The 26,057-nt window shown below is 44.0% G+C and overlaps 1 protein-coding gene and 1 pseudogene across 1 annotated transcript in view; one reads left to right on the forward strand and one right to left on the reverse strand.

Annotated features, from left to right (window-relative positions):
• Nucleotides 1–26,057, reverse strand: part of CDCP1 (CUB domain containing protein 1) — a 42,258-nt gene that overhangs the window by 11,045 nt on the left and 5,156 nt on the right. The window contains exons 2-5 of the mRNA XM_035129484.3: nt 6,980–7,180; nt 4,783–5,136; nt 2,184–2,546; nt 754–966 (exon numbers count right to left, since the gene is read on the reverse strand). Of these exons, the coding sequence (XP_034985375.2) occupies nt 754–966; nt 2,184–2,546; nt 4,783–5,136; nt 6,980–7,180 (1,131 nt within the window). The remainder of the gene's footprint in view (nt 1–753; nt 967–2,183; nt 2,547–4,782; nt 5,137–6,979; nt 7,181–26,057) is intronic.
• On the forward strand, nt 14,170–14,431 carry LOC118091904 (myosin light polypeptide 6 pseudogene; annotated as a pseudogene).

The raw sequence follows: 26,057 nt of genomic DNA on the forward strand, positions 1-26,057 counted from the left end.
AGGCTCGTAACATTATACAGGAGGCAGCAACGAAAACCATCCCAATGAAAAGGAAACCCAAGAAAGCAAAGTGGCTGTCCAATGAGGCCTTACAAATAGTGGGGGAGAGAAGGCAAGCAAAATGCAAGGGAGATAGGGACAGGTACAGGAAACTGAATGCAGATTTCCAAAAAGTAGCAAGGACAGACTAGAGGGCCTTCATAAACGAGCAATGCAAAGAAATAGAGGAAAACAACAGAACCAGAGACCTGCTCAAGAAAATCGGAGATATGAAAGGAACATTTCGTACAAAGATTACCATAATAAAGGACAAAAGTGGAAAGGACCTAACAGAAGCAGAAGACATCAAGAAGAGGTGGCAAAGCTTATATAGACACCCGACTTATAACAGCACTGCCCTTGTCGAAACCCCATGCTTTTAAAAATAATTAAGACAGAAGAGTAAGTTTAAAAGCAATGGCACCTGTGGAGACTGAGCTACACTTTTGTTCTCCTGAAAAGAAAGTGGGACTTTCTGCAATCTGATAAAAGATGGGAGGCACCTTAGAGGCAAGTGGGAACTTGCATGCGCAGAACATATGATGGTGGCCCCATCAATTCTACTTAGTCGAGACTAATGAGCAACAAAAGGACAGATGATGAAAACAAACAGCATTTGGAAGTGCAAGTAAAAATAGGAATACATTCTCGTCAGATGTCTCCCCGCCAAACACACACTTTAAGGGAACTAAATTCCAGACATTTTGTTCATACCTGTGGACTGCACAGCAGTTACCCTCACATTCTCTGTATTTTTACACAGTAAGACGATAGTGTAACTGGAACCGGATACTAAAGTCACATTGGTCTCACATTTTTTACTACGATTAATACAGATCAAGCATAAACTTCCAGGCTGTGTTGGCTTCGAAAATATTGTAAGATTTAAGCCTCTCTCTTTCTTTAGGTCAACTATGTAGGTTACATCTGAAAACAAGAAAACAGAGAAGATCATTTAGAAGAACTGCAGCACTTAGTCCCTTTCTTAAAAAAGAAGAAAATGGTGCAGCTATTGTTCCATGATTTGCAAGATCTAAAGAAGAATTTAAATTACTTCGGGGCGTTATGTTTTGAAACCGTTAAGCTGTTCACCTCTTTCTGATTTACAAGGACAGGTAAAGAAAGTTACCCTCTCTCTCTTGAATAGAACTATGAACTACCTGAATTCTCCATATAAGCAACTGTCAAGGCATATTAATGGAATACTTTATCAATAAGTGTGTCATCGATTGTGGGTCCTCCTTTAAGTTTGTGCTTTTGTACAGTTAAGTGACTTCAATCCACCAACAGCCACAAGAAATGTCCACTCACTCTCCCTCATTTCTTCCAACAGCAGTTTCCTGACATTGGCGACCATCTCCTTTGCAACAATCCCATCGTAACCCCCGATGAGGAGAATGCCCCAAGGTTTGCTTTAACGTGCCATTCTTCATAATTGTATTACCTCACAAACGTAGTAAACTTTAGTTAGCCCAAAATACTGAATGGATGTCCAACACCCCTGTCTAAACTTAATCTATGACAGGGAAGTCATGTCGACAACGGCCTTCTAAATCACAATAACCCAATTTTCAATTGTAACCAATATAAGGCGCAGTTCAGACTCCAATCCTACAGGTGGGGATGAAAATCACCAGAAAGCAATGCTTTACTTTTATTTTATTTGTCTGAGATCTTTTCCAGTACAGTGGTACCTCTACTTACGAATTTAATGCGTTCCGAACGCACATTTGTAAGTCGAAAAAAATTGTAAGTCAAATCCCATAAGAATGCATTGGGAGAAAAAATTTGTAAGTTGAAGCAACCCTATCTAAAAATTCGTAAGTAAAAAAAATCCTATCTAAACCGCATCCAAGATGGCAGACGGAGCTCCATTCGTAAGTAGAAAAATTCGTAAGTAGAGTTATTTGTAAGTAGAGGTACCACTGTACAGTGCAATATTTTTCCAAAATAAAAAAGGGTGCCTGTATTACTAACCCATAATGCATATTTTGCCCCATTAAGTTTTGCTGTGTACACAGGCGTGTTCGCTCACTCTCTCTTTTACACACACACACACACACACACGACATACCACAAGCATAAATCAAAAGATCCATTAACCAAAGAAAAAAGAAAAGGAAAAGATGGAATTGGTTACTTACTCTCTTCGTTTTCAGGGCGCTGAACAAAAAGTTTAAAATGCAAATTGTGGGCCCCAGCATCCTGCTGATATTGCTTACAGCCTTGCATGGAAAGGTTGAAATTACCAGCAAGAACGACAGACTGCCCCTCTTTGGGCACCAGTTCTTGAGGGTGCTGCCCGGGTAACTGGTACTCGACTGTCTGAAAGTTCCGTTCACATTTTGCGGTGGTGTAGTTGAGGATAGAGATACGTGCCCTTAAGTTGAATGGAATGACAAATTGCCATGCCACGAGTTCATTTTCTGGTAACCCCACCGGGTAGTTGGCAGACATCAAGGTTGCTTCTCCTTCTGTTTGAAATGTGGATTCAACTATGCACAATCCTTTTTTAAACACAAAGGGAGACAAGCATTTGTGAACATACACAATCACCGGCGAACCTCAAAATTATAAACTTGTTTGAACTAGAGAGTGGTTGCATTGCAGTCGTTCTTCCCAACCCAGCAGTCACCAGAAACCTCAGGATAGTGAATCTTGCCTTGTTAGAACTACTCTCAAGACCAAGCTGGTGCCAGAATTAGGCCCCCAGGAAAAAGAGTTTCAATTACTTTTGAATGAGAAAGTATATCCAGACAGACATGACCACTATGAGCATAAAAGAGAGCTTATGTGTTTAGTTTCTAAGGTGATATGTGTGTTGTATTCTCTCATGTGTGGGGCTTAGCTTGCAGGTTCTGGCTCAAGTGAAGACAGTTATACTGTAGTTTTTATGGAGTCCCTCAGTGTCAGATTTACATATAAGCTAAACAACCTGTAGCTTACGGCCCCACTCTCTTGGGGGCCCCAAAAAAATTAAAGGAAAAAAAACTGGGTGTACATTTCCAAAATATAAGATAAAAAACAAATAAAATAAAACCTACATACAGCAACAGTGTCTTGTGTTGTGTAGGTCCATAAATTACCATACAGTGGTACCTCAGTTTAAGTACACAATTGGTTCCGGAAGTCTGTACTTAACCTGAAGCGTACTTAACCTGAAGTGAACTTTCCCATTGAAAGTAATGGAAAGTGGATTAATCTGTTCCAGACGGGTCCGCGGAGTACTTAAACTGAAAATACTCAAACCGAGGCGCATTTAAACCGAGGTATGACTGTATAGCATATATTCAACACAAAAAAACAGTGACAATTTGTAGTTGACAAAGGACAGCTGGATATATAAAGGGCCCCATTACTTTCAGTAGCTTAGGACCTCATCAAACCGAAATCCGGCCCTGGTGTCCCTCTGTATGTATGTGGGCTGGTATAAGCTAACTTACTCTTTATTCTGACTAAGCAGCTTTGGCTTACAAGAAAAACCCATTCTGTACGGTCTGGTGGGCAGATTGAACCATGGGAGTTTGGCAGAAGTATTATAGATCAATACCCAGTCAACATACAATACAGACGAGAATAATGACACACACACACACACACAAACACACACATGGAAATTGGTCCACTATCAATTTGGTTAAAACGATTTAAGGGAGGTTGTTTGAAAGCACACTCACATTACACAGGTAATTTATTTATTTTTAATGAAGAGCAATTTTGTTGCAGGGCCCTTTCAAACAACCCTTGCCCTCAGGTGATATAGTTGTGAAAGAGAACTGCAACATGACCGATTCAGAATACGGAAAGAAACAGGTAATTTCCGTTATGACAAAAAGAATAAGTATCTACCAGGGCTGCTTCTCAAGTTACGTTTTGAGCATACAGGTCACACACACACCTCTCTTTAAAAGTGTGAGAAATAACACGTGCCTTCATCCCTTCTCACATCCATTCTCCTGGACAGGCCTTTAGGATCTTAGCTAGTCTACATCTTCTCTAGATACATATAATACCATTCTTGTGTTACGTTGGGACATTATTTAATACACAAATGCACACTTGTGTTTCAGAAATAGCCAAGTGCATTAATTAGCCCCTTCCATATTGCTTGCAAGTAGGCTCAGGATGCTAAATGAAGGTCAGGATTCTCCCTCCTTTCCTTAAAAAACTATCTTCTCCTTTTCTGATCTCCCTCACCCACTGCAAAAACAGAAATGTCTTTTGAGAGAAAACTACTTCAGGAAGTTCCCCCTCCAACCCACTTAGCAGAAAGCAAGCCTACAGAACCACACTTAAAGATAGTGTGTTAAAAAGGTAAAGGTAAAGGGACCCCTGGCCATTAGGTCCAGTCGTGACCGACTCTGGGGTTGCGCGCTCATCTCACATTATTGGCCGAGGGAGCCGGCGTACAGCTTCCAGGTCATGTGGCCAGCATGACAAAGCCGCTTCTGGCAAACCAGAGCAGCACATGGAAATGATGTTTACCTTCCCGCTGTAGCGGTTCCTATTTATCTACTTGCATTTTGACGTGCTTTTGAACTGCTAGGTTGGCAGGAGCTGGGACCAAGCAATGGGAGCTCACCCCGTCACAGGGATTCGAACCGCCGACCTTCTGATCAGCAAGCCCTAGGCTCAGTGGTTTAACCCACAGCGCCACCTGGGTCCTGTAGTGTGTTAAAATACCATTATTATTATTTTTTGCTGACAACAAAAGCAAATCATAAGTAACCTCCTTATACTCACTTTGTATGGAAGACCTGCCTTCGAGCTTAAACCCAGAGACACCGACTTTAGAGTTCCATGGGAGTTTCAGGGTCATAATAACTCCCCCCTGCACCTTGATTCGTGACACAGTACCATTTCCACAGAAGTTTCCGATGTTGACTCTGTTCGTATTAAGAAGGGTGCCAATGGTGTAAAGAACTTGGTCGGGGCAAGTCTCTCCAGGCAGAACTTGTTTTAAGAACGGATAGAACTTCAGTTCAAGCCCATCTAACCTTCTGGCTTTAACGTCCCATATGAAGGTCTTGTTAAAGGGCAGGAACCCAGAAGGCTGAAGCAGAACATCCCCAAATGGACATGGTCCTCTCATGCAATCTAGAAACACATAATGTAAGAATGATCATCACACAAGACCATCCCATTAAATTCCAATCCTTTTACTCTTGCATTTATGTTGAGCTTTTAGTAATTCTCTATACACATTCTAAGCCAGGGTTTCCCAAACTTGGCCCTCCAGCTGTTTTGGGGCTACAATTCCTATCATCCCGGACCACTGGGCCTGCTAGCTAGGGATGATGGGAGTTGTACTCCAAAAACAGCTGGAGATCTAAGTTTGGGAATCAGAATTGTAGAACTGGAAGGGACCGCAGGGGATCTAGTCCAGGGGTCCCCAAACTTACCCGGCTTTGGGCCAGATGCCCGCCGTGCCGATTGCGTGGTGGGCCGGAGGGTGGGGTGCGGGAGCGTGCATACGCTATTTCTGGCACACTCCCGACTTGGAAAGCGCTGGAAATAGTTTGTGCACATGTGCAGAAGCCTCCTCCGACCTGGAAGTACACCGGAAATGATGCTTGCGCGTGCACACAAGCTATTTCCGTCACTTTTCCGGGTCGGAAGGCAGCAGCCACGCCACACTGTGCTGGTAAGAGCGGGCGGCGGGGGTCCCTGGGGGCCGCATCAAAGAGCCTCGGGGGCCATATGTGGCCCCCGGGCCATAGTCTGGGGACCCCTGATCTAGTCCAACCCCTAACATGCAAGAATCACAGTTAAATCATCCTGGCAGGTGGGTGTCCAAGCTCTGTTTAAAAACCTCTAGTGAAGGAGAGCCCTTCTGAGATAGTCCATTCCAGTGTCAAACAGCTCTTATAATATAATATAATGAGATTTGATTGATTGATTTGAAGAGCTGGAGGCTCTAATCAATTTAATTGACAGATCAATCAACTAAAAACATAGTTGATTAAACCACGGGCCAAGAATTCTTAAGTGGGCACGTTGGTTTGTTTTATGAACCATTCTTGTTTTGGTTTTCTCCTGTGAAAAGCAACGGTCTGTAGTTCTGCTTGCCACCCCTGGCCACGATCCATCACCCTCTGGCAAGGGTGGATAGAGAAGCTTTAGCCTTTTCCAGCTTGGAGTTGGGGGTGGGGGGGAAGAGGGGGTCATCCCTGTGGCTGCACCACACTCAGAAGTTGAGCTCAAATGCAGGCAAAAATAGCCAACCTGAGGCTGCCAGGTGGAGGCCGGGGAAAGTTGCGATGGCGCTTAGAGCATCTTGAAGCCCAGCACCAAAGCAAGACCAATCCACCTCTTCCTCTTCCCCTACTGAAATCTGAAGAGGAGCAGTGGTGGGGGTGATTGTTACTGAACCCTATAGCAGTGCAGCAGAAAACCAGCAGGAAAGGAAAGGGTGGGGTTCTGGTTTGGCTTGGCAAACAGGGCCAAACAAAAACCAAAAAGGAAGAAGCGTCTATATTTTAATTTACAAGTTCTTTTACATTTCCCACAATAGCTCAAAAAGGCCCTTGGTGCGCATACGTTTTGGCTCCCGAACAATCGAAAACCAGAAGTGAGTGTTCGAATGTTCTTTGGAACCCAAACTTCCAGCAGCCAATCGGAAGCCACGCCTTGGTTTCCAAACGTTTTGGAAGTAAAATGGACTTCCGGAAGAACGGATTCCGTTCGACTTCCGAGGTACCCCTGTATAAAAACAGCTAAATGATCAGTTAAAAGGAAGGTGATTCATACAGTTAAGTTATTTCAGTTCAGTTGACATCCCCAAGCCCTTATTTAGCAACAAAGAGGATGGTACTGTATAAAGTAGAAGATAAATAATAATTACCCTTGTCATTTAGGCTTTCAGCATGCAGCTCAGGTTGACAAATATCCAAATTACTTTAAGAAGCTCATAAAAACTGGATTGCACAGTGCAACTTACCAATGTCCCTCTCAATCACCAATTCCCAATAATTTTCCGGCGTTCGACAATCAAAAGTAAAATGAAGCCACTGCCCAGAAGTTATTTTCCTTTCGGAATAAGACTTGTTTCCTCCTACAACCAGTGCACACCTTCCTGGCGCTGCAGGTTTAATCTTAACTGATGTGTTGTCAAGACGTTGAAGGGAGATTTCAAAGGCACCTGAAACGATTTTTAAAAATGCAGGTTATGTTTTTGGTTCCAGAGTGGTAGCCATATTAGGCTGTTGCCCCAAAACAAATGAAGACGCCTGTCCCCACCCCACCCCCTACTTAAGCCTTCAAAAAAAATAAAAGCATGGCCTTTTTGGACTATTTAAAGAAGTATTATAGTCAAATGAAATGGAGGGCAGAATTCGAGATTGGAAGAGCGGAAAACAACTGTCAGGGTTTGTTGTGACTACTCTTGAGTAACGACCGTCCACATGCTTGTCTTTCAGACGTTTTTATTGGTGCACATTATTTACAGTGTAACGGATTGCTCATTTCATGTCTATCCGCTCAAGTCAGATTCCTGCACTACCCCCTTCCGCGTTCGGGACCAGCATAAAAGCCTCGGAACTGAGAAGCGCCTCCCTTTCCTCCTCCTCCTCAATTCCGGCGTCGGGGGGACGGGTCTTCTGTCTGACCTATTCCTGTCCACTCTTTCCGCCTCCCTCTCTTCCTGCCTATGGAGCAGGGGCTCTTTGATGTTGCCAGAGCCCTGGCACTCCCTCTCCGTTTCCTGACTCACCCCTTCAGACCCCTCACTCTCATGACTGCTTGGAGACGGGCTGCTTCTGATGAGGGGGGAGGGTTCTCTATAATCCCTCCCCCTTACAACAACTGATAAAATAATTGTACCAGAGGGTTGTGGGGTTTTTTTTGCAATTGATAAGAGTCTGATATATAATGTAGTAGAAAAGGGTTTGAGCATAAACACTGCAGATGCGAGGGTGGGAAGAAGTCAACATATCAATGTGATTATTTGATGTGAAATCAATTTGTGAAACGTTGGAAAGATCTAATAAAAAAATACACAAGTATGGCTTGGAGATAAGTATTTAGTCTCATCCACACATACACCCTACATATATTCATACACAGCTGCAGTTCACCACCCCAAATCACTTCACATTCTGCTGGGGGAGCGTCCCCTAACTCTATAGAGCATCTTTCCCAGAGATTGTAAGGGCAGCGCCTGGAGGAAGAGAGATGCTCTGTCTGTTCCTTGCCCGAGTCGAAGGTGTTTTCGCTCTGCCACAGAAACCTTTGGCTCCAAACCAAAAGTCGATATAACTGGGAGAAGGGAGTATATTTGAACCCCACCGTCTTTTTTTTTACCACCCCATTTCCAGATCAACAAAGAAATGCTGAGCAACACATATATGAACATTTGTTACTGGAGATTGTTTTGCAACAGTTGCTCAACACATATGGTCGTACCTTGGTTGCCGAAAGGAATCTGTTCAACTTCTGAAAACGTTTGACAACCGAGGCACGGCTTCCAATTGGCTGCAGGAGCTTCCTGCACTCAATCGGAAGCCACAGAAGCCACACTGGACATACGGCTTCCAAAAATTGTTCGAAAACCGGACCACTCACTTCCAGTTTTCGATCGTTCAGGAGCCGAAGCGTTCGAGTCGCAAGGCGTTCGGCTTCCAAGGTACGGCTGTACAAGGTTTTGGCTTTCAAACATAGCCTTTTTGTCTAAGAAAGTGATAAACTGCTTTTGGTAAGGTGCAGATTTATTTCCAGTGTCATCAATTAATGAAGCTGTCACGAGGGAGCAATGCTTCTGAATATCAGTTGCTGAAAACCACAGGAGGAAAGTGCTTGTGTGCTTGGGTCATGTTTATGATCCAGCAGGCTCTTATGTTCTTAAGATGAAATAATAATAATAATAATTATATATTATATATGCTGCCCATCTGACTGGGTTGTCCCAGCCACTCTAGGAGGCTCCCAACAAAATCTTAAAAACACAGTAAAACATCAACCATTAAAAACAATGGGAGGGCATTCCACAGGGCAGGCGCCACTACCGAGAAGGCCCTGTAACCTGGTTCCCTGTAACCTCGCATCAGATGTCAAGCAGATAAACAACTAGTTGACTTTTAGAAGACAGCTGAAGGCAGCTCTGTTTAGGGAAGTTTTTAATGTATGATGTTTATCACATTATTATTATTATTATTAATGTTGGGAGCCGCTCAGAATGGCTGGGGAAATGGAAACCCAGCCAAATGGGTGTGGTATAAATAATATATTATTATTATTATTACTACTACTACTACTATTCCACAAGGTGGATGCCACTACCAAGAAGGCCCGCTGGTTTGTAATTTTAAAATTCTCAGAATAAATTTCAAACAGTTTTGAGACTGATATGATAGCTCGTGAGACTCTTAAATCTCAGGGTTGTGGGTTCGAGCCCCAAGTTGGGCAAAAGATTGCTGCACTGCAGGGGGTTGGACTAGATGACCTTTGTGGTCCCTTCCAACTCTACAATTCTATGATTCTATGATGCTAATCAGATAGGGTTTTTAAAAAAGAAAAAGAAAAAAAGAACCTGCATTCCTGAACAGGAAAGGAAGAAGTCCCTTTAACAGAATCATCATGTTCACTTACACATGTGAAATTAACAGAAGGTCAACAATTTTTTAAAATCTGCGTTAAGAAGTCCACTGTGCATTTTTATGAACTAATTTGATGTTCTGCCTCAGGCAGCTGTGTTCCTTCCATCTTCAGCGATGAACAACACTGATGACCCTTACAGAAGTAATTGCACAATGGGCATCTTTAACTGCCAGCAGGCTGCATAACAGAAGTGCTAATTAGATCTTCCTTTAGAGAAAATTAGTTTGGCAGTCATTAACTAAAAGCCATGGTGGCTCCATGGTCCAACGTTAAATTTCTGAACCATGTTAAATTTCTGGTTTACGTTGAGCGGGCACGTCCAACCGGTCGATCGTGCCAGATGGGCAGAGTATAAATATTATTATTATTATCATTACTACTACCACTACTACTAAATATCTGTAGCCACTTTAACTATTGCTCATTTGTTGCTTAAAGAGTCAAAAAGGAACCACATGCGTAGAGGCACACCAGACTATAAGAGCCTAATGTTGGACAGAGGAGTCACACTGAACTGCTTCGCGGAGTCCAAGGCGGGGGCAACATATCAAAATAAATTTGGGCCAACCATTCTGTCAGGAAATAGCACAGTAAACAATTGCTTTTTGTATAGGCAAAAGGAAGGAAAAGTTCCACTGTCGCATGAGCAAAACCTCTTTAAAAGCCAAAAGATCTACCCAAAGTAAGGCAAACACAGTCGAAAAGTGTAAGCAAAGATCTCCGCTCACTAAACATTACGGCCCATTGCATAAGCAAAGATAATTACTTACTCAACGTTCAGGAGGGTCAAATAACTTAGGAAGGATATGGTGAAAGAAACATATATATATAACGTTTCATTTATCAGTGCTGTTCACAAGCACGGTGATAGCAATGATTCATGTCTTGCTTTTTACCCTTTCTTAAGCCTATGTGTCTCTCTGCATGTATCCTTGCTAGGATTACAAGAAACGAAAAACTTGCTCATAAGGAGGGGAATTCTTTGTGTGCAAAAACCTCGGCTGAGCATGATGACACATCAGATGATGAAGTGAAGCGGGGCAAGCTAAAATCTCCCAACTCCCACTGCGCTTTCTTGCTCCGTCAAGGTACACACACATGATGCAGGCTGAGTGCACATCGTTCACTGAAAGCACACCACCTCCCCCAAAGAATTCTGGGAATAATAATAATAATTTACTATTTATACCCTGCTCATCTGTCTGGGTTTCCCAGCCACACTGGGAGGCTCCCAACAAAATATTAAAAACACAATAAAACATCAAACATTAAAAACTTCCCAAAACAGGGCTGCCTTCAGATGGCTTCAGAAAGTCATATACTTATTTATTTCCTTGACCTCTGGTGGGAGGGCGTTCTGCAGGGTGGGCACCACTACCAAGAAGGCCCTCTGCCTGGTTCCCTGTAACCTCACTTCTCACAATGAGGGAACTGGCAGAAGGCCCTCAGAGCTGGACCTCAGTGTCTGGGCTGAACGATGGGGGTGGAGACGCTCCTTCAGGTATACATGACCGAGGCCGTTTAGGGCTTTAAAGGTCTGCACCAACACTTTTGAGTTGTGCTCAGAAACTTACTGGGAAACAATGTAGGTCTTTCAGGACCGGTGTTATATGGTCTTGGCGGCCGCTCCCAGTCACCAGTCTAGCTGCCGCATTCTGGATTAGTTGTAGTTTCCAGGGCACCTTCAAAGATAGCCCCACATAGAGCACATTGCAGTAGACCAAGCGGGAGATCATTAGAGCATGCAACACTCTGGCAAGACAGTCCACGGGCAGGTAGGGTCTCAGCCTGCGTACCAGATGGAGCTGATAGACAGCCGCCCTAGACACAGAATTAACCTGCGCCTCCATGGACAGCTGTGAGTCCAAAATGACTCCCAGGCTGCACACCTGGTCCTTCAGGGGCACAGTTACCCCATTCAGGACCAGGGAGTCCCCCTCACCTGCCTGCTCCCTGTTCCCCCAAAACAGTACTTGTCAGGATTCAACCTCTGTCGTTTACCCTTCACCAGAGCTACAGTTCCCAGCACCCTTAACAAACCACAGTTGCAAGGATTCCTGAGGGAAGTTAAGCGCTGCAAATGTGGAACAGGGAAGCGCTCATCCCCACTTATTCACATCTCCTCAGGGATGGCCAAGAAGCAGAGATACTCATTTTATTCTTCATCATTCCCCATACACGATTCCCAACTCATTTCAACTTGCTGCAACAGCGAGTTCTTTACTTCTTGTTCAGGCCTGCATTAGCAATAACTGGTGTTGACAGACGCGGCTGCTTTTGATTTAAGACACACACACACACACCCGATTCAGGCAGTTCTTGCCTTAATAGGCTTTGCTCAGCCAGCCTCCGTTCTTTCTTATCATACTCCGTGTTCTCACTATGAATTACCTCCAGGCTGTTGTTAATATCACACGCAAGGAAATTTAAAGATTGCCTCCAAACTGGAGCTATTTGCAGAGGATATTAAGTACCACGAGAATTATCTTATTTATATTCCTTGTAGTATATGGGCCAAATTTAGACATTACACAGAGGAATCATGCAACCGGTGGGGTTTTTAAGACGATGCTGGAGGCTGTGAATTTAATTAGAGGAACGGCAGAGGAAAGAGAGTCATCGTTAAATTTTCAGGTAACATATTTTGTAAGTTCACAATGTGCTGTGCAAATAAGTATTTTCTCTGCCCTGGTGCTAATGCCAAACAACCTGGAGGAATTAAAGAGAACATATTCCTTCTACCCGCACCATATGTAAATTTTGTTTCTAAAAGCAAAAATTCACATCATTTCTCCTGCTTCAATTCATATTTGCACCTTGTTTTTCCTTCTGAAAAAAAGCCCAAAGCGGCTGACAATAAATAAAACACGAATCAACAGACAAGCTGTATAAAACACACACACAAAATAAATAGTTCAATAGCATACCAAATCCATAATGGCAAACCAACAAATAAAACAGTTCCAGCAGCTTAACAGCAATATTGAACTAACAAACTAGCACAGAAGCAGTAACATACAATAACTATAATGCCATCCCAGAGCAGCAACAGTACATTGAAAACAAAGGAGGTTCTCCCAGGCTTATAAAGGTAAAGGGACCCCTAACCATTAGGTCTAGTCATGACCAACTCTGGGGTTGCAGCGCTCGTCTCGCATTATTGGCCGAGGGAGACGGCGTACAGCTTCCAGGTCATGTGGCAAGCATGACTAAGCCGCTTCTCACGAAGCCGCTTCAGAGCAGCACACAGAAACGCTGTTGACCTTACCGCCAGAGCGGTACCTATTTATCTACTTGCACTTTGACGTGCTTTTGAACTGTTAGGTGGGCAGAAGCAGGGGCTGAGAAATGGGAGCTCACCCCGTCGCAGGGATTCGAACCGCCGACCTTCTGATCGGCAAGCCCTAGGCTCTGTGGTTTAACCCACAGCACCATCCGTGCCCCCGCCCCCTCCCAGGCTTATACCTTTGGGCAAAACTTGAAAGAACGAACTCCATAAATATGCTCTTTGATAGGGCCTCTTTGATAGGGCCTCTGAATAAATAATACCAGATAAAAAACCAGCTATAGGAAAGAGCTTTAAGACATGACAGAAACGTAGATAGCTTAACCTAAGAAATAGTTGTTGTTTAGTCGTTTAGTCGTGTCCGACTCTTCATGACCCCATGGACCAGAGCACGCCAGGCACTCCTGTCTTCCACTGCCTCCCGCAGTTTGGTCAAACTCATGTTCGTAGCTTCAAGAACACTGTCCAACCATCTCATCCTCTGTCATCCACTTCTCCTTGTGCCCTCCATCTTTCCCAGCATCAGGGTCTTTTCCAGGGAGTCTTTTCCAGGGAGTCTTCTCTTCTCATGAGGTGGCCAAAGCAGAATTGTATTAATATACAAGAGGGGAGCTTAAATGATGCAAAAGCTAAATCATAACATTTTGAACAGCTGATGGTAGAATTAATAGGCTGACTGCAAGTGTTAAAAAGAGACAGTAGAAATAGCAGGCGTGTTAATGACTTGTGATGAAATGATATCGAGAAAGCAAACAAACAATACATCAAAAACAGCACAACAGTTCAGTTATGCTGGAAGACACGGCTTACTAGGCAGGCACAAGTTGATCACAAGCCTCTAACACGCCACAAGGTACTATATATATGGTTCCTTTGAAGTTGTTCATAAATTCATTAGAATCACAGAATTGTAAGAAAGACTTGGCACATGTTCAGGGCGGAAGGAGGGAAGAGTCAGAGCGCCAGGCGAGAGCAACTGTGAGCAGCCGGAATCATGTGTGACTTGTCGGAAGATCAGACCGCTGAGTTCAAGGAGGCTTTCCAGCTCTTTGGCAAAACTGGAGATGGCAAGATCCTGTACAGCCAAGTGTGGCGATGTCATGAGAGCCCTGGGCCAGAATCCTACCAGTGCTGAAGTCATGAAAGTTCTGGGGAATCCCAAAAGCGATGAAATGAATGCAAAGACACTGAGCTTTGAGCAGTTCCAGCCAGATGGGTGGGGTATAAATAATAAATTATTATTATTATGCAAACCATTGCCAAGAACAAGGATCAAGGCTGCTTCAAAGGATTATGTGGAGGGGCCGAGGGTCTTCGACAAGGAGGGCAACGGGAAGGTCATGGGAGCAGAGATACGCCATGTGCTTGTCACCCTAGGGGAGAAGATGACCGAGGAAGAAGTAGAGATGCTTGTGGCCGGCCTTGAAGACAGCAATGGCTGCATTAACTATGAAGAGTTGGTGCGGATGGTTCTGAGTGCCTGAACATCACCTCTAGCTTCTCCCGAGAACCCCTTCCAGTTTATCCTTAAAATGCTGGTGCCTTTTTCTCTGTGTCTGAAAGTACTTTTGGTTCCCTCTGTCTCCAGCCTCTTGGTTTAGTCCTTGAGGCGGGGGCTAAGGAAAGGAAGACAAAACATTTGTTCCTGAAGGGAAGGGAAGCAAACTGCTGGCTTGTCTTGCATTACTTTATTTTCAGAAGTGTTCAGCTTATTTCCTCTTGGTTGCTTTAATAAACTGTTCCCAAAAACGTCTTTAAAAAAAGAAAGAATCACAGAACTGTAGAGCTGGAAGGGACTCAAGGGTCATCTAGTCCAGCCCCCTGCAATGTTCTAGCCAAAGGTCATGACGAACTTGTAGCAATAGTATTAATAAAATAATAATACAGAACATATGCCCATAATATAAGCCCACATCCATGTGAGAGAAATAAGGTACCAGAGGCAAGCAGAAAGCTGAAATCTAGCTCTTTTTCGGAATAAACCTCCAAATCAGCAAAACAACTTATAGTGATTTTATCTTAACTCCCTTTTAATGTGTTACACACACCCCAGCTGATGCAGAGAGCCACTCTCTGTCTTATGAAGCTATGATTGTCATGCAGAAGAAATTGAACCATTTCTGCCATGGTGTGCCTGCTTGCTTCTGAGAACAAAAGTTTCAGAAAGCAATTCCTTTGGTCAGCAAACTTGGCCAGTACAGGGGTCAGCAAACTTTTTCAGTAGGGGGCCGGTCCACCATCCCTCAGACCTTGTGGGGGGCCGGACTATATTGGGGTGTGTGTGAATGAATTCCTATGCCCCACAAATCACCCAGAGATGCATTTTAAATAAAAGCACACATTCTACTCATGTAAAAACACCAGGCAGGCCCCACAAATAACCCAGAGATGCATTTTGTGTCTGTCTTCCCTTGGGTCCATAAAAAGGGAATATTGGTGGTAACTGCAGTGGATGTGTGAACACTGCTAAACATGAGAGGGAGGCAGGCAAATTAACGACCTGTTCTTGGAAATAAGTCTAGCTCTTCTTTCAGATGTAAAGGAAGTGGTTGCCACACTCCAAAATCACTTTCACAGTTTATTCCACAATACCAAATGTGGGAAGAATATTGTGAAATCTTGTGTATGTGCACATCTGCTAATGAGATTTGGTGTTCATGAACTGGTATAAAAAAAAAACCCAACTCGTTTTAATTCAGCATTCAACACAACAGAGGGACTCTTATTCAGGGATATGTAGCAGATTTTCAGAACAACTGCAAATGCTCTCGAATTATCATTCGGGTGTGAGCCTGGTCAGGGCCGGCTCTAGGGGAAGGCTGGGTGGCGTGGGGCGCCAGGGCTGCACCCACCCACCAGCTGTGGCAAGAAACGGGGTGGGGCGGGGGCGCCGGAGCAATCTCCGTGCCACGGCACCCGACATGTTTAAGATGGCCCTGAGCCTGGTACAGATAGGTCTAGTCGAGAGGCGTGTGTCTGAGACGGAATACACAAATTGCCAATAAGAGCTACAAACTGTAGCCGGTCCTCAATGATGGAAGCAGTAGGTACTAAGAAGTTACAGGCAGCCGGTTCACCAAATTTGAACCCCATTGGATGCTGTCTACATTGCAAGATTTCTAGCGTTCAGTAGTGCTCATGACAGTCAGAAAGGGCTCAAAAGCCCCAAGCCACCTGGGAATTAATGAACATGGAGGAGGAGTTAAGAAGTAGGGGGAATTATGTAGATATAAACGTAGCAACTAACAACATTCTTTCCTCTACATTCCCTATCTCCTTATCTCTAGAGAACTTCATGAGGACATAGAATCATAGAGTTGGAAGAGACCACAAGGGCCATCCAGTCCAACCCCCTGCCAAGCAGGAACCACCATCAAAGCATTCTTGACATATGGCTGTCAAGCCTCTGCTTAAAGACCTCCAAAGAAGGAGACTCCACTACACTCCTTGGTAGCAAATTCCACTGCCAAACAGCTCTTACTGTCAGGAAGTTCTTCCTAATGTTCAGGTGAAACCTTCTTTCTTGTAGTTTGAATCCATTGCTCCGTGTCCGCTTCTCTGGAGCAGCAGAAAACAACCTTTCTCCCTCCTCTATATGACATCCTTTTATATATTTGAACATGGCTATCATATCACCCCTTAACCTTCTCTTCTCCAGGCTAAACATACCCAGCTCCCTAAGCTGTTCCTCATAAGGCATCGTTTCCAGGCCTTTGACCATTTTGGTTGCCCTCTTCTGGACACATTCCAGCTTGTCAGTATCCTTCTTGAACTGTGTGTCCTAATTCCCGGCAGCTCAGAATCTCCCGGCCAGCAGGAAAGATACTCGGATGGGGGGGTGGGATTGTGACAAGGAAACCACCGCAAACAGAAAGTTTGCATTAAAAGGGACAAACTACATCTTTGCAGCTAAGCTGCAGGTTTTTCAAAATGTATTGTCTGTGCATTTAGGATATGTGTGTGAGAGATATTTGATGGAATCAGAGCAGGCACAGGAAGGGGATTTAATTATTATTACTAGTAATACTCACTTTTTTAAAAAAGAAAATTGCTTCTTGTGCAAGAAAAGTCTCAAAACGACTTACAAATCTGTAAAATACACAAAGCTTACAAATACTGTGTTTCAAAACTTCCCTGCTGTGCTCCTGGGGGAAATCCTTCTTTTGAACCTCGCATTTGCCTTTGATGTGTGTGGGGGGGGGGATTTGCCACAAAAAGACATTTCCCCTTAAGGCAAATAGCACCTTCCCAAGGCGGATTTTCCTCCAGACTACAGCAGGGGAGAGTAAGGATTAAATTCCCACTCTCTGCTCTCACCTTTCCCAACCACCTGCTGGTGCAATTTGCATTTTAAAAAATCAGCAGGTTAGACGCAAAGATACAATTAACATCATGTCTAACTTGTCCGAAAGAGATATAGAGTATGTACGCCTCGGGCTGAAATGAGAAGTGAAACAAGGGCAAGAGAGTGAGAGAACAGACATGAAATACTCAGAACACACACACACACACACACATCATTCCAATATTTTCTGCAAGGCACTGCTCAGTGCTGCACAACACCCAGCACGTAACTCAAAAGCAAGGGCACGACAAAAGAACAAGGAAGTTGTCAGCTGGACCCAGAACTAGTCAGGCCAAAGAAGCATGTTTACTCTGGGAAATGAGGCTTCTGCAAACATTGAGCTACGAAGCTAAGCCTGCCTTTCAAAGGGACTAACTAAGCATGCATTTCTCCTAGATTGTGTACCTTGGACCAGATTGCTTAGGTGCCCTTTATGCCTTACAAGAGTGCTGAGGGAGGCACTTTCCTGTGAATTCTTCCCATGGTGTTCCTGTAAGGTCCATGGTACTGTTGGGGTCCGCTAACTGGGCCCAAGCTGCCTTGGGTCACTGAAAAGCCAATAAATGCCATAGGCCAGCGTTTCTCAACCGCTGTTCCGCGGCACACTAGTGTGCCGCGAGACGCTGGCTGGTGTGCGGCTACGTGCAGCGACGAGAAGGGCGATTTGCATTGTCACATGCCTGGCGGCCGCCAATAAATAACACTGACCCGCCGGAAAGCAATATTTCTCCTCCTCTTTCCCAAAGCTCAGTGCAAACAAGCCTGGCGGCCGCCAATACACAGCTCTGACCCGCCGGAAAGCAATATTTGGCAAGTGTTTCTTACAGTCATAATTATAATATAGGGCGGCACGGAGTTAAATTTTTTAACTTTTTTAATGGTGGTGTGCCTCGTGATTTTTTTCACGGAACAAGTGTGCCGTGGCCCAAAAAAGGTTGAGAAACACTGCCATAGGCAGAGGAGATTCCCATAATCACTTGTTTATTCAGCTGAGTAAAGCCACACTCACCAGTGTGGCGGTGAAGCCGCCCCAAATAGCCTCTGTCCATACTTTTTATAGGCATTCCTCCTTTTGAGGTTCCTTGCGCTGATCTAAACAGGACACCCTGCCTGGAGACCTTGAAGGGGAGAGTTGCCTGGCAGAGGGAGGTTTTTTCCTGAAAATCACCTAGCAACGTTATCTGGTCTTCACATATTTGTGGCTCAGATCATAATGCTATTTCACTTCAGTTCATTCTCAGTTGTTGCACAGCTGTTGCCGCTTAATACTTTGGTCCTTAAACAAGGTGGTACTTCCTGTCAGTTACACACTCCTTTGACAACCCTACTCCCGAGATACTCCAAGCAACAGACCCCTCTTAACTGGTCTGGGAGTCTTCTCTTTTTATAGAAGAATCTCTCCCCTCCTGACTGGAATGAGACCTAAGGAGACTGTCTCTTCACAGCTTCAATTTCTCCTGGCTCAGCCTCAGCCTCCCAGTTAATTCCTGGCCTATTACTCTTACAGGACGCCACACACTGTCCTTCACGCAAAGCTCAGAGACTCCTTTCTCTAGCTTGTGATATATTCCTCAGTGTGGATGTTTCTACCCAGAGCCAACTCTCTCTCCTCTCCCAACCTACTCCTCAACTGTCTCTCCAAATCCTCTCCTTTTCAACTCTCCCGCTCCTGTAACCGAGGCCAATCAGAAGCTGCCATTCATTAACTGTTCGCTGGCAGGAAAAAGGGGAAACAAAACACTTGTTGACCCAACCTGCCCAGCAAAACAAACTTTTCCGGCACACTAACACAGTGGTTTGACTTCACCCCCCCCCCCCGGAGTGGCACTCCATTGTTTCTCCAGGCAGACGGAAGAAACAAGACGCCCTACTTTTTATACTTCAGTTATGGTGTAGTCCTACACAAATCCACCCCGCTGAGTTCAGTATGGCTTCCTCGCAAGTAAATGGGTACAGGGCTACAGCCGTCCCTTCATGAATACCTTGAATATGCTTCTAAGTCACTCTATCCTGGCTAGTGGTCAATAGTAGATCCTTTCAAACAAAGCACTGGGTATATTTATCAGCAGATGACTAATGCTACATAATAAAACATTATAATGCCATTACCACCAAGTTGTAGCCATTGATGTGGCTTGTCCAGGAAACTGTTATCAGACAGTTTATTGGAATACTGGTGCTCCAGACAATTTTGAATCAGATGTATTTCCAGAAAATATTCTAAATATTTTAGGACCCGATTTCACATGTTTGACTTTACATTCAGTAAACAACACCCAAAGGAGTGTGCCATGTTAATTTTGGGTGCTATGATATAAGTATCTCATGTATTCCCAATAGCCAAGGTTCTGTTTCATCAGTTTTGCTTGGAAAATATTTATTGGGGTAGTTGCAAATAGGGGGAAGGCCCTGGCATCTCCAAGCAGGGCTAAGAGAGACTCTTTCTGAAACCTTGGGACGCAGCTGCAAGTCAAGGCAGAGCTACTTGGTCTCGTTACAAGGCAGACTCTTATGTTCCCATTGTAAAACCCAACAATTCAACAGCAATTACTGCCTCTACATTGCTAAAACTCGAGGTAAAAAAAAAAAAAGAATGAAGGAGCTGAAAATTGCTAATATACTGTTACCCAAAGAGCTCTGCTGAGCTTCCTAAAGGTGGTCACCTGAAACGCTTAATCGCATCTTAAGGCAGTTTCGGTTTTTCTGGTGTCGCCTCCATTGTGCTAGTTATTAAAGAGTTTGCATTCAAAGGCAACATGCTTCTGAAGAAGGTTCTCTGCCAACGCAGAGCAGGTGGAAAGCGACAAAGCCACAAGAGAAACATCTGTGGAATCTCCATCTCCAGCTTTAGCTAATGGTTGGACCAGAGGACCCTTGGGGTCTCTCCCAACTCCACAATTCTGTGATTCTATGAAATATGCTACATTGCATGGAAGTACGTACTCTGGGAACTTTCAGATATTACCAGGTTAGTCCACATCTATGATTCCACCAAACATAAACTGCTTGGAGCCAGCTTTGTGATGTCAATGATTTTGGATTTGGAGCAGCTGGCCGGTAAGTCCAGGGAAGTTCTCTGAAATGCACAGAGCTGCTGTCCAGTTCTGCAAGGGTACTTTAAGGAATGCTTTTATTCATTTGATTTGTAATTCGGCCCATCTCAAATGTTTGGAGCGAATAATTAAATCGAGTTGAAACAAAACACACTAAACCTTATTAATGGCACATTGTACATCTTACCATTCACACCAGTCATCAAAATCTAGTTTGAAGATCACACGTCTTGAAGAAGACGCTTGCCGTCAGACTTTATCAGGGGTGTCAAACTCAAATTCATCGGGGGCCGCATCAGCAGTTTGGTCACCCTCAAAGGGCCGGTTGTATCTGTAGGACTATGTGTCCACTCTTTATTATCATAAATTATTGTCACTGCATTCAATTATTACTGTTTTTTGTAATAATGTAAGTAATAACTAGCTCTGAAAGCAGAAACATAGTCAGAATAATGGTAAGTAGATATTCAAATGTACAATTATTGTACAATTTATTGAAAAATGATTTTTGGTAACTGCACTGGGTGGTGGAGGCTCACTAGGGTTTCATGCAGGAGCTTTGCAGAGCTACTGGTACCTGGAGATGCTGGGGTCCTTCTGCATGCAGGACAGATGTTCTGCCAGTGAGCCACCACCCTTCACCAAAGGGACTGGCTGAGGTTGACTCACTGAAGCTGCTCTCCTGGTTCCAGGGTTTAAGGACCAGAAGTATAAAGCAGCATCCTATGTTTCTGAGGAGAGGGAGAGGGAGAGGGAGGGGAGGGGAGGGAAGGAAGGAAGGAAGGAAGAAAGAAAGGAAGAAAAGAGGGAGTGGGAGGGAGAGAGGAAGGAAGGAAGGAAAGAGGGGAGAGAAAGAAGAGTAGGAAATAAGGAAGAGAATAAAGAAGGAAAGAAAAAGAAAGAGGGAGAGAAGACGGAAAGGGAGAAAGAAGGAAGGAAGTAGAGGGAAAGAAAGAATAAGAATGAGGGAGAGGAAGAAAGTTGGGAAGGACGGAAGAAAGGAAGGAAGGAAGGAAGAAAGAAAAGAGGGAGCAGGAGGGAGAGAGGAAGGAAAGAGGTGAGAGAAAGAAGAGTAGGAAAGAAGGAATAAAGAAGGAAAGAAAAAGAAAGAGGGAGAGAAGACAGAGATAAAGAAGGAAGGAAGGAGAGGGAAAGAAAGAATAAGAACGAGAGAGAGGAAGAAAGAAAGGGAAGGGGGGGGTCGCCGCCTTGATTCAGCGCCAGAAAAGAGCGCGAAGGGACCCAGGGGCAAAAAGCATTTCCCCGGCCCCAGTTGTTTGTCGGCACTTTGTTGGCGCGGCGCTTCAGCAGCAAGGTCCCACTGCTGGGTCCCGCTGGCTGGGGCGCTCGGCGGGCCACATGACGAGGTCTGGCGGGCCGGATTTGGCCCCCGGGCCTTGCGTTTGACACCCGTGGACTTTATGAAGCCTCTTAGACAGGGGTGTCAAACTCAAATTCATTGGGGGCCGCATCAGCAGTTTGGTCACCCTCAAAGGGCCGGTTGTATCTGTAGGACTATGTGTCCACTCTTTATTATCATAAATTATTGTCACTGCATTCAATTATTACTGTTTTTTTGTAATAATGTAAGTATTAACTAGCTCTGAAAGCAGAAACATAGTCAGAATAATGGCAAGTAGATATTCAAATGTACAATTATTGTACAATTTATTGAAAAATGATTTTTGGTAACTGCACTGGGTGGTGGAGGCTCGCTAGGGTTTCATGCAGGACCTTTGCAGAGCTACTAGTACCTGGAGATGCTGGGGTCCTTCTGCATGCAGGACAGATGTTCTGCCAGTGAGCCACCACCCTTCACCAAAGGGACTGGCTGAGGTTGACTCACTGGAGCTGCTCTCCTGGTTCCAGGGTTTAAGGGCCAGAAGTATAAAGCAGCATCCTATGTTTCTGAGGAGAGGAAGAAAGATGGGAAGGACGGAAGGAAGGAAGGAAGGAAGGAAGGAAGGAAGGAAGGAAGGAAGGAAGAAAGAAAGAAAGAAAGAAAAGAGGGAGCAGGAGGGAGAGAGGATGGAAAGAGGTGAGAGAAAGAAGAGTAGGAAAGAAGGAATAAAGAAGGAAAGAAAAAGAAAGAGGGAGAGAAGACAGAGATAAAGAAGGAAGGAAGGAGAGGGAAAGAAAGAATAAGAACGAGAGAGAGGAAGAAAGAAAGGGAAGGGGGGGTTGACGCCTTGATTCAGCGCCAGAAAAGAGTGCGAAGGGACCCAGGGGCAAAAAGCATTTCCCGTGCAGCGTGAGGCAGCGGGTGTCCGTTTTAGGAGAAGTGTGTAAAGCCTCAGAGTTGCACATTCATGAGGCTGAGCCGCGGCAGCAGGAGGAGGAGGTGAGGCAAGAGGAGGAGGAGGAGGCTTGCCGGGTCGGTGCCCGGCAGCGCCGTGCGGAGAGTCCCGAGCCTCTGGGACGCAGCAGTGCTCTGTAGCACTTTGAATCCTCCTCCTCCACCACACGGCGCTGCTGGGTGCTTTGTCTGTGCTGCAGCAGCAGCAACAGCAGCAGCCGTTTCCAGGCGCCGAGCCGTGGCAGGAGGAGGAGGATTCAAAGCTGCCTCCTCCTTCTCCTGCTGTGGCTCGGGGCGCTCCACGCAGCGCTGCTCCGGCCGCCTTTCTAACCCCCCCCCCGGCCCCAGCTGTTTGTCGGCGCTTTGTCGGTGCGGCGCTTGAGCAGCAAGGTCCCGCTGCTGGGTCCCGCTGGCTGGGGCGCTCGGCGGACCACATGACGAGGTCTGGAGGGCCGGATTTGGCCCCCGGGCCTTGTGTTTCACACCCGTGCTCTTAGATATAATATTCTGCAATTAAAGAGGCGTTATCAAGAACGCCTCTCCACATCAACCTTTTCATCCTTAACTTGGCACATAGCTACCAGTATGTACACTTAAGAGAACTCTTCTCCTGTCTTAGGAATGGCAATAAATGTTGGGTCCAAGCTATATAACAAGCACATAGAAAAACAACAGGGAGCAAGAATAATAGATACCAGAGAGATGGACTCCCAATGACACATCTAACTTCTGGAGTAAGGCCATGGCCATCTGACCTTCCTGTTCCTGTTTAAGCATTATAAAGGTCAGTCCCCTGTAGAGAGCTTTACAGTGGTCTAGCTTTGAGTTTACAAAGACATGAATGGTGGCTGCTATGTACCAGGGTGGATTTTATTTAAATCAAATCGATTTAAATCACTAGTCAGCAAGACTTGATATTATTATTATTATTATTATTATTATTATTATTATTATTATTTACAGAAAGATTCATTCTTGCTGGTATAATTGTAATATTTCATCTTTGGAATAATAAATTTTCAGAGTAGTTTTTACAGTTATATCAAAAATGACTGATTTGGTTATACTATTAGAAATACAGAGACAGATAATTATGAAATTATTGTGAGGTTTAATAAGTTAACTGTTTCTGCTGTATTTTATAAGAAGGAGAAAAATAATCATTTCCTTAATAACAATTTAAACAATTTATTTAACTAAAACAATAACATCATAGCATATGTATCCATGTTTGTTAACTGATGTGGTTAAAAAAATCTTTAAAAAAACAACAACTTTGACTGAGTTTTAGCACACATGAAAAACTTAAATAAATCCTTATTTCCTGATGAATAGCCTTTGGACCAGAAGGTAACTTAAACAGAAAACTACCTTTATAAAGATTTTTCTTCCAAAAGCCTTTTGTTTTAAAAATTCAATTGAAATAAAATAATCCAATTTTTAAAAAAATATCATTGATTTTTATCCACCCTGGTTGGTCAATAGGATTTTGAAATGCCTTTTTTCCCCTCTGTGCAAATCTGGATCCATATATATGCATAATGCTGTTTTCTAAAATGTTGCTGCTATCTCCAAGAGATTCATAATGTATTTCTCTAGACTTGAGTTTGTAAATAAACAATAGCATAGCCACAATATGTTTTCCAACTTTTAAAAAAGATATTGTAGGGCTGGGAAAAGGTGCAGAAAAAAAGCAATCGAAAGGGTGGGGCGCCTTTCTTCAAGGTATTTCAAGTGTGGCGATGGTACTATATTGTTCAGGGTGGTAAACAAAACAAGGTATTAAAAGGAGCTCCAAAAGGACCTCTCCAAACTGGCTGAACTGGCATTAAAATAGTAAATGCTGTTCAACACAAGCACATAGGGACAAAAAAAACAACAACCCCAAATTCACATATACACTAATGGAGTCTGAACTGGTAATGATTGGGTTGTGGTGGGGCTGGGCCCATGTGAAAATGTCAACTTGGCGTGTGGCAGCTGTGAAAAAGATTTATTTTGTGTGGGAAAAGAAGAGAAGGGCCCAATAATAATAAAACAGCTAAAATCATCATGCCATGATAGAAACCAAATCCATGTGTTGTTTTGGTCACCCCCATTTCAAAAAGGATATGGAAAAGGTGGGAGAAAGGGCAACTAAAATTATCCCTAGGAGGAAATTTGGGGATAATTAGCTGAGAAAAAAGGGGTGATTGAGATAGGGTAGAGGTGTATAAAATGTTGCACTTCTTGAGTAAAGCATGTGGAGAGGTTTATCTCCCTGTCATAAAATACTAGAGCTTGGGGGGTCGTCCACTGAAATTGGTTGGCGGTAAAGTCAAGACACAACGATGGTCACCAAAGGGGGACTAGACAAACATCATGGAAGGTTTGTTTGTTGGGGCTGTTTGGAAACAGAACATCACTGAACACCAGTTGTTGGGGAGAGAAACATTGGGAAAGGGGCAACAGCCTTCATGCCTTCCTTGTGCGATTCCCAGAGGCAGCTATGGGAAGCAGGATGTGGAATTTTTCGTGTAAGCCAGTCAAGATCTTATGTTCTTACTTAATCACCATTAGGGATAAGATCCAAAACCTTCCGGCAAAGATAAGTCACATCCTTCATAGATTTTTTTCTTTTTCTTTTAGGCACAATAATTCAAGAGTTATCTTCCAATGCTGTCTGGGTGATATTTAGTCAACATTCAGCTATGCAGTTGCCTGACTACAAGCCACAAATCTTCCTATGGGACAGCCCATCCCTAGATCAAAATAATAGCACTCATTCACACCTTTTTGTTTCCTAGAACAGAACCTTCCCATACCATCATGCCTGTTTCTAATTCTACAACAGCAACAACAAAACCGTTTATTGTGAGGACCATGCCTGTACACAAATATCAACACAACAGTAATTAAAAATGTTAAAATTCATCACATACTATCCCAACAGAACCTTCATCCCACAAAACAGAAAGAGAAGGAAAACAAGTTAAACAGACGATGAAGGGGTCTTTGCTTTATCATCCATAAATCTTTCCCTGGCTTTCATGGCCTTCATCACAAAGACCGCTACCACATGGGTAATTTGTGGGTTAGCATCAACTAACAAAAATTGAGGATTGATTATAGAGTTGGATATAGTTTGCAGCATCGCGTCTCTAAAGCCCGAGTAAATGGGGCAATAGAGGAGGTAATGTATAAGATCCTCTTTAATTTTCATGAAGCATGGGCATAAACGGTGTTCTGCTGGGATTTTTGTAAATCAGGTACGCAGTTAGCAATGTTTGAAACCGGGCCATGGTGAAAGCTCTCCGAAGGGTGGGATCAGTGATATCCACCAGGTAGTTGGCACAGATTTTGACTGCCTTTACTCGGGGGGACCAGTAGGAATACGCAGAATTTTTTATCTTCGTGGTGTCTAAAAAGGCATCTTTTTCAAAGATCCATTCCCGAACTTTATCA

The sequence above is a fragment of the Zootoca vivipara genome, chromosome 11 (genome assembly GCF_965207765.1).
Source record: "Zootoca vivipara chromosome 11, rZooViv2.hap1.1, whole genome shotgun sequence".
Classification (NCBI taxonomy): domain Eukaryota; kingdom Metazoa; phylum Chordata; class Lepidosauria; order Squamata; family Lacertidae; genus Zootoca; species Zootoca vivipara.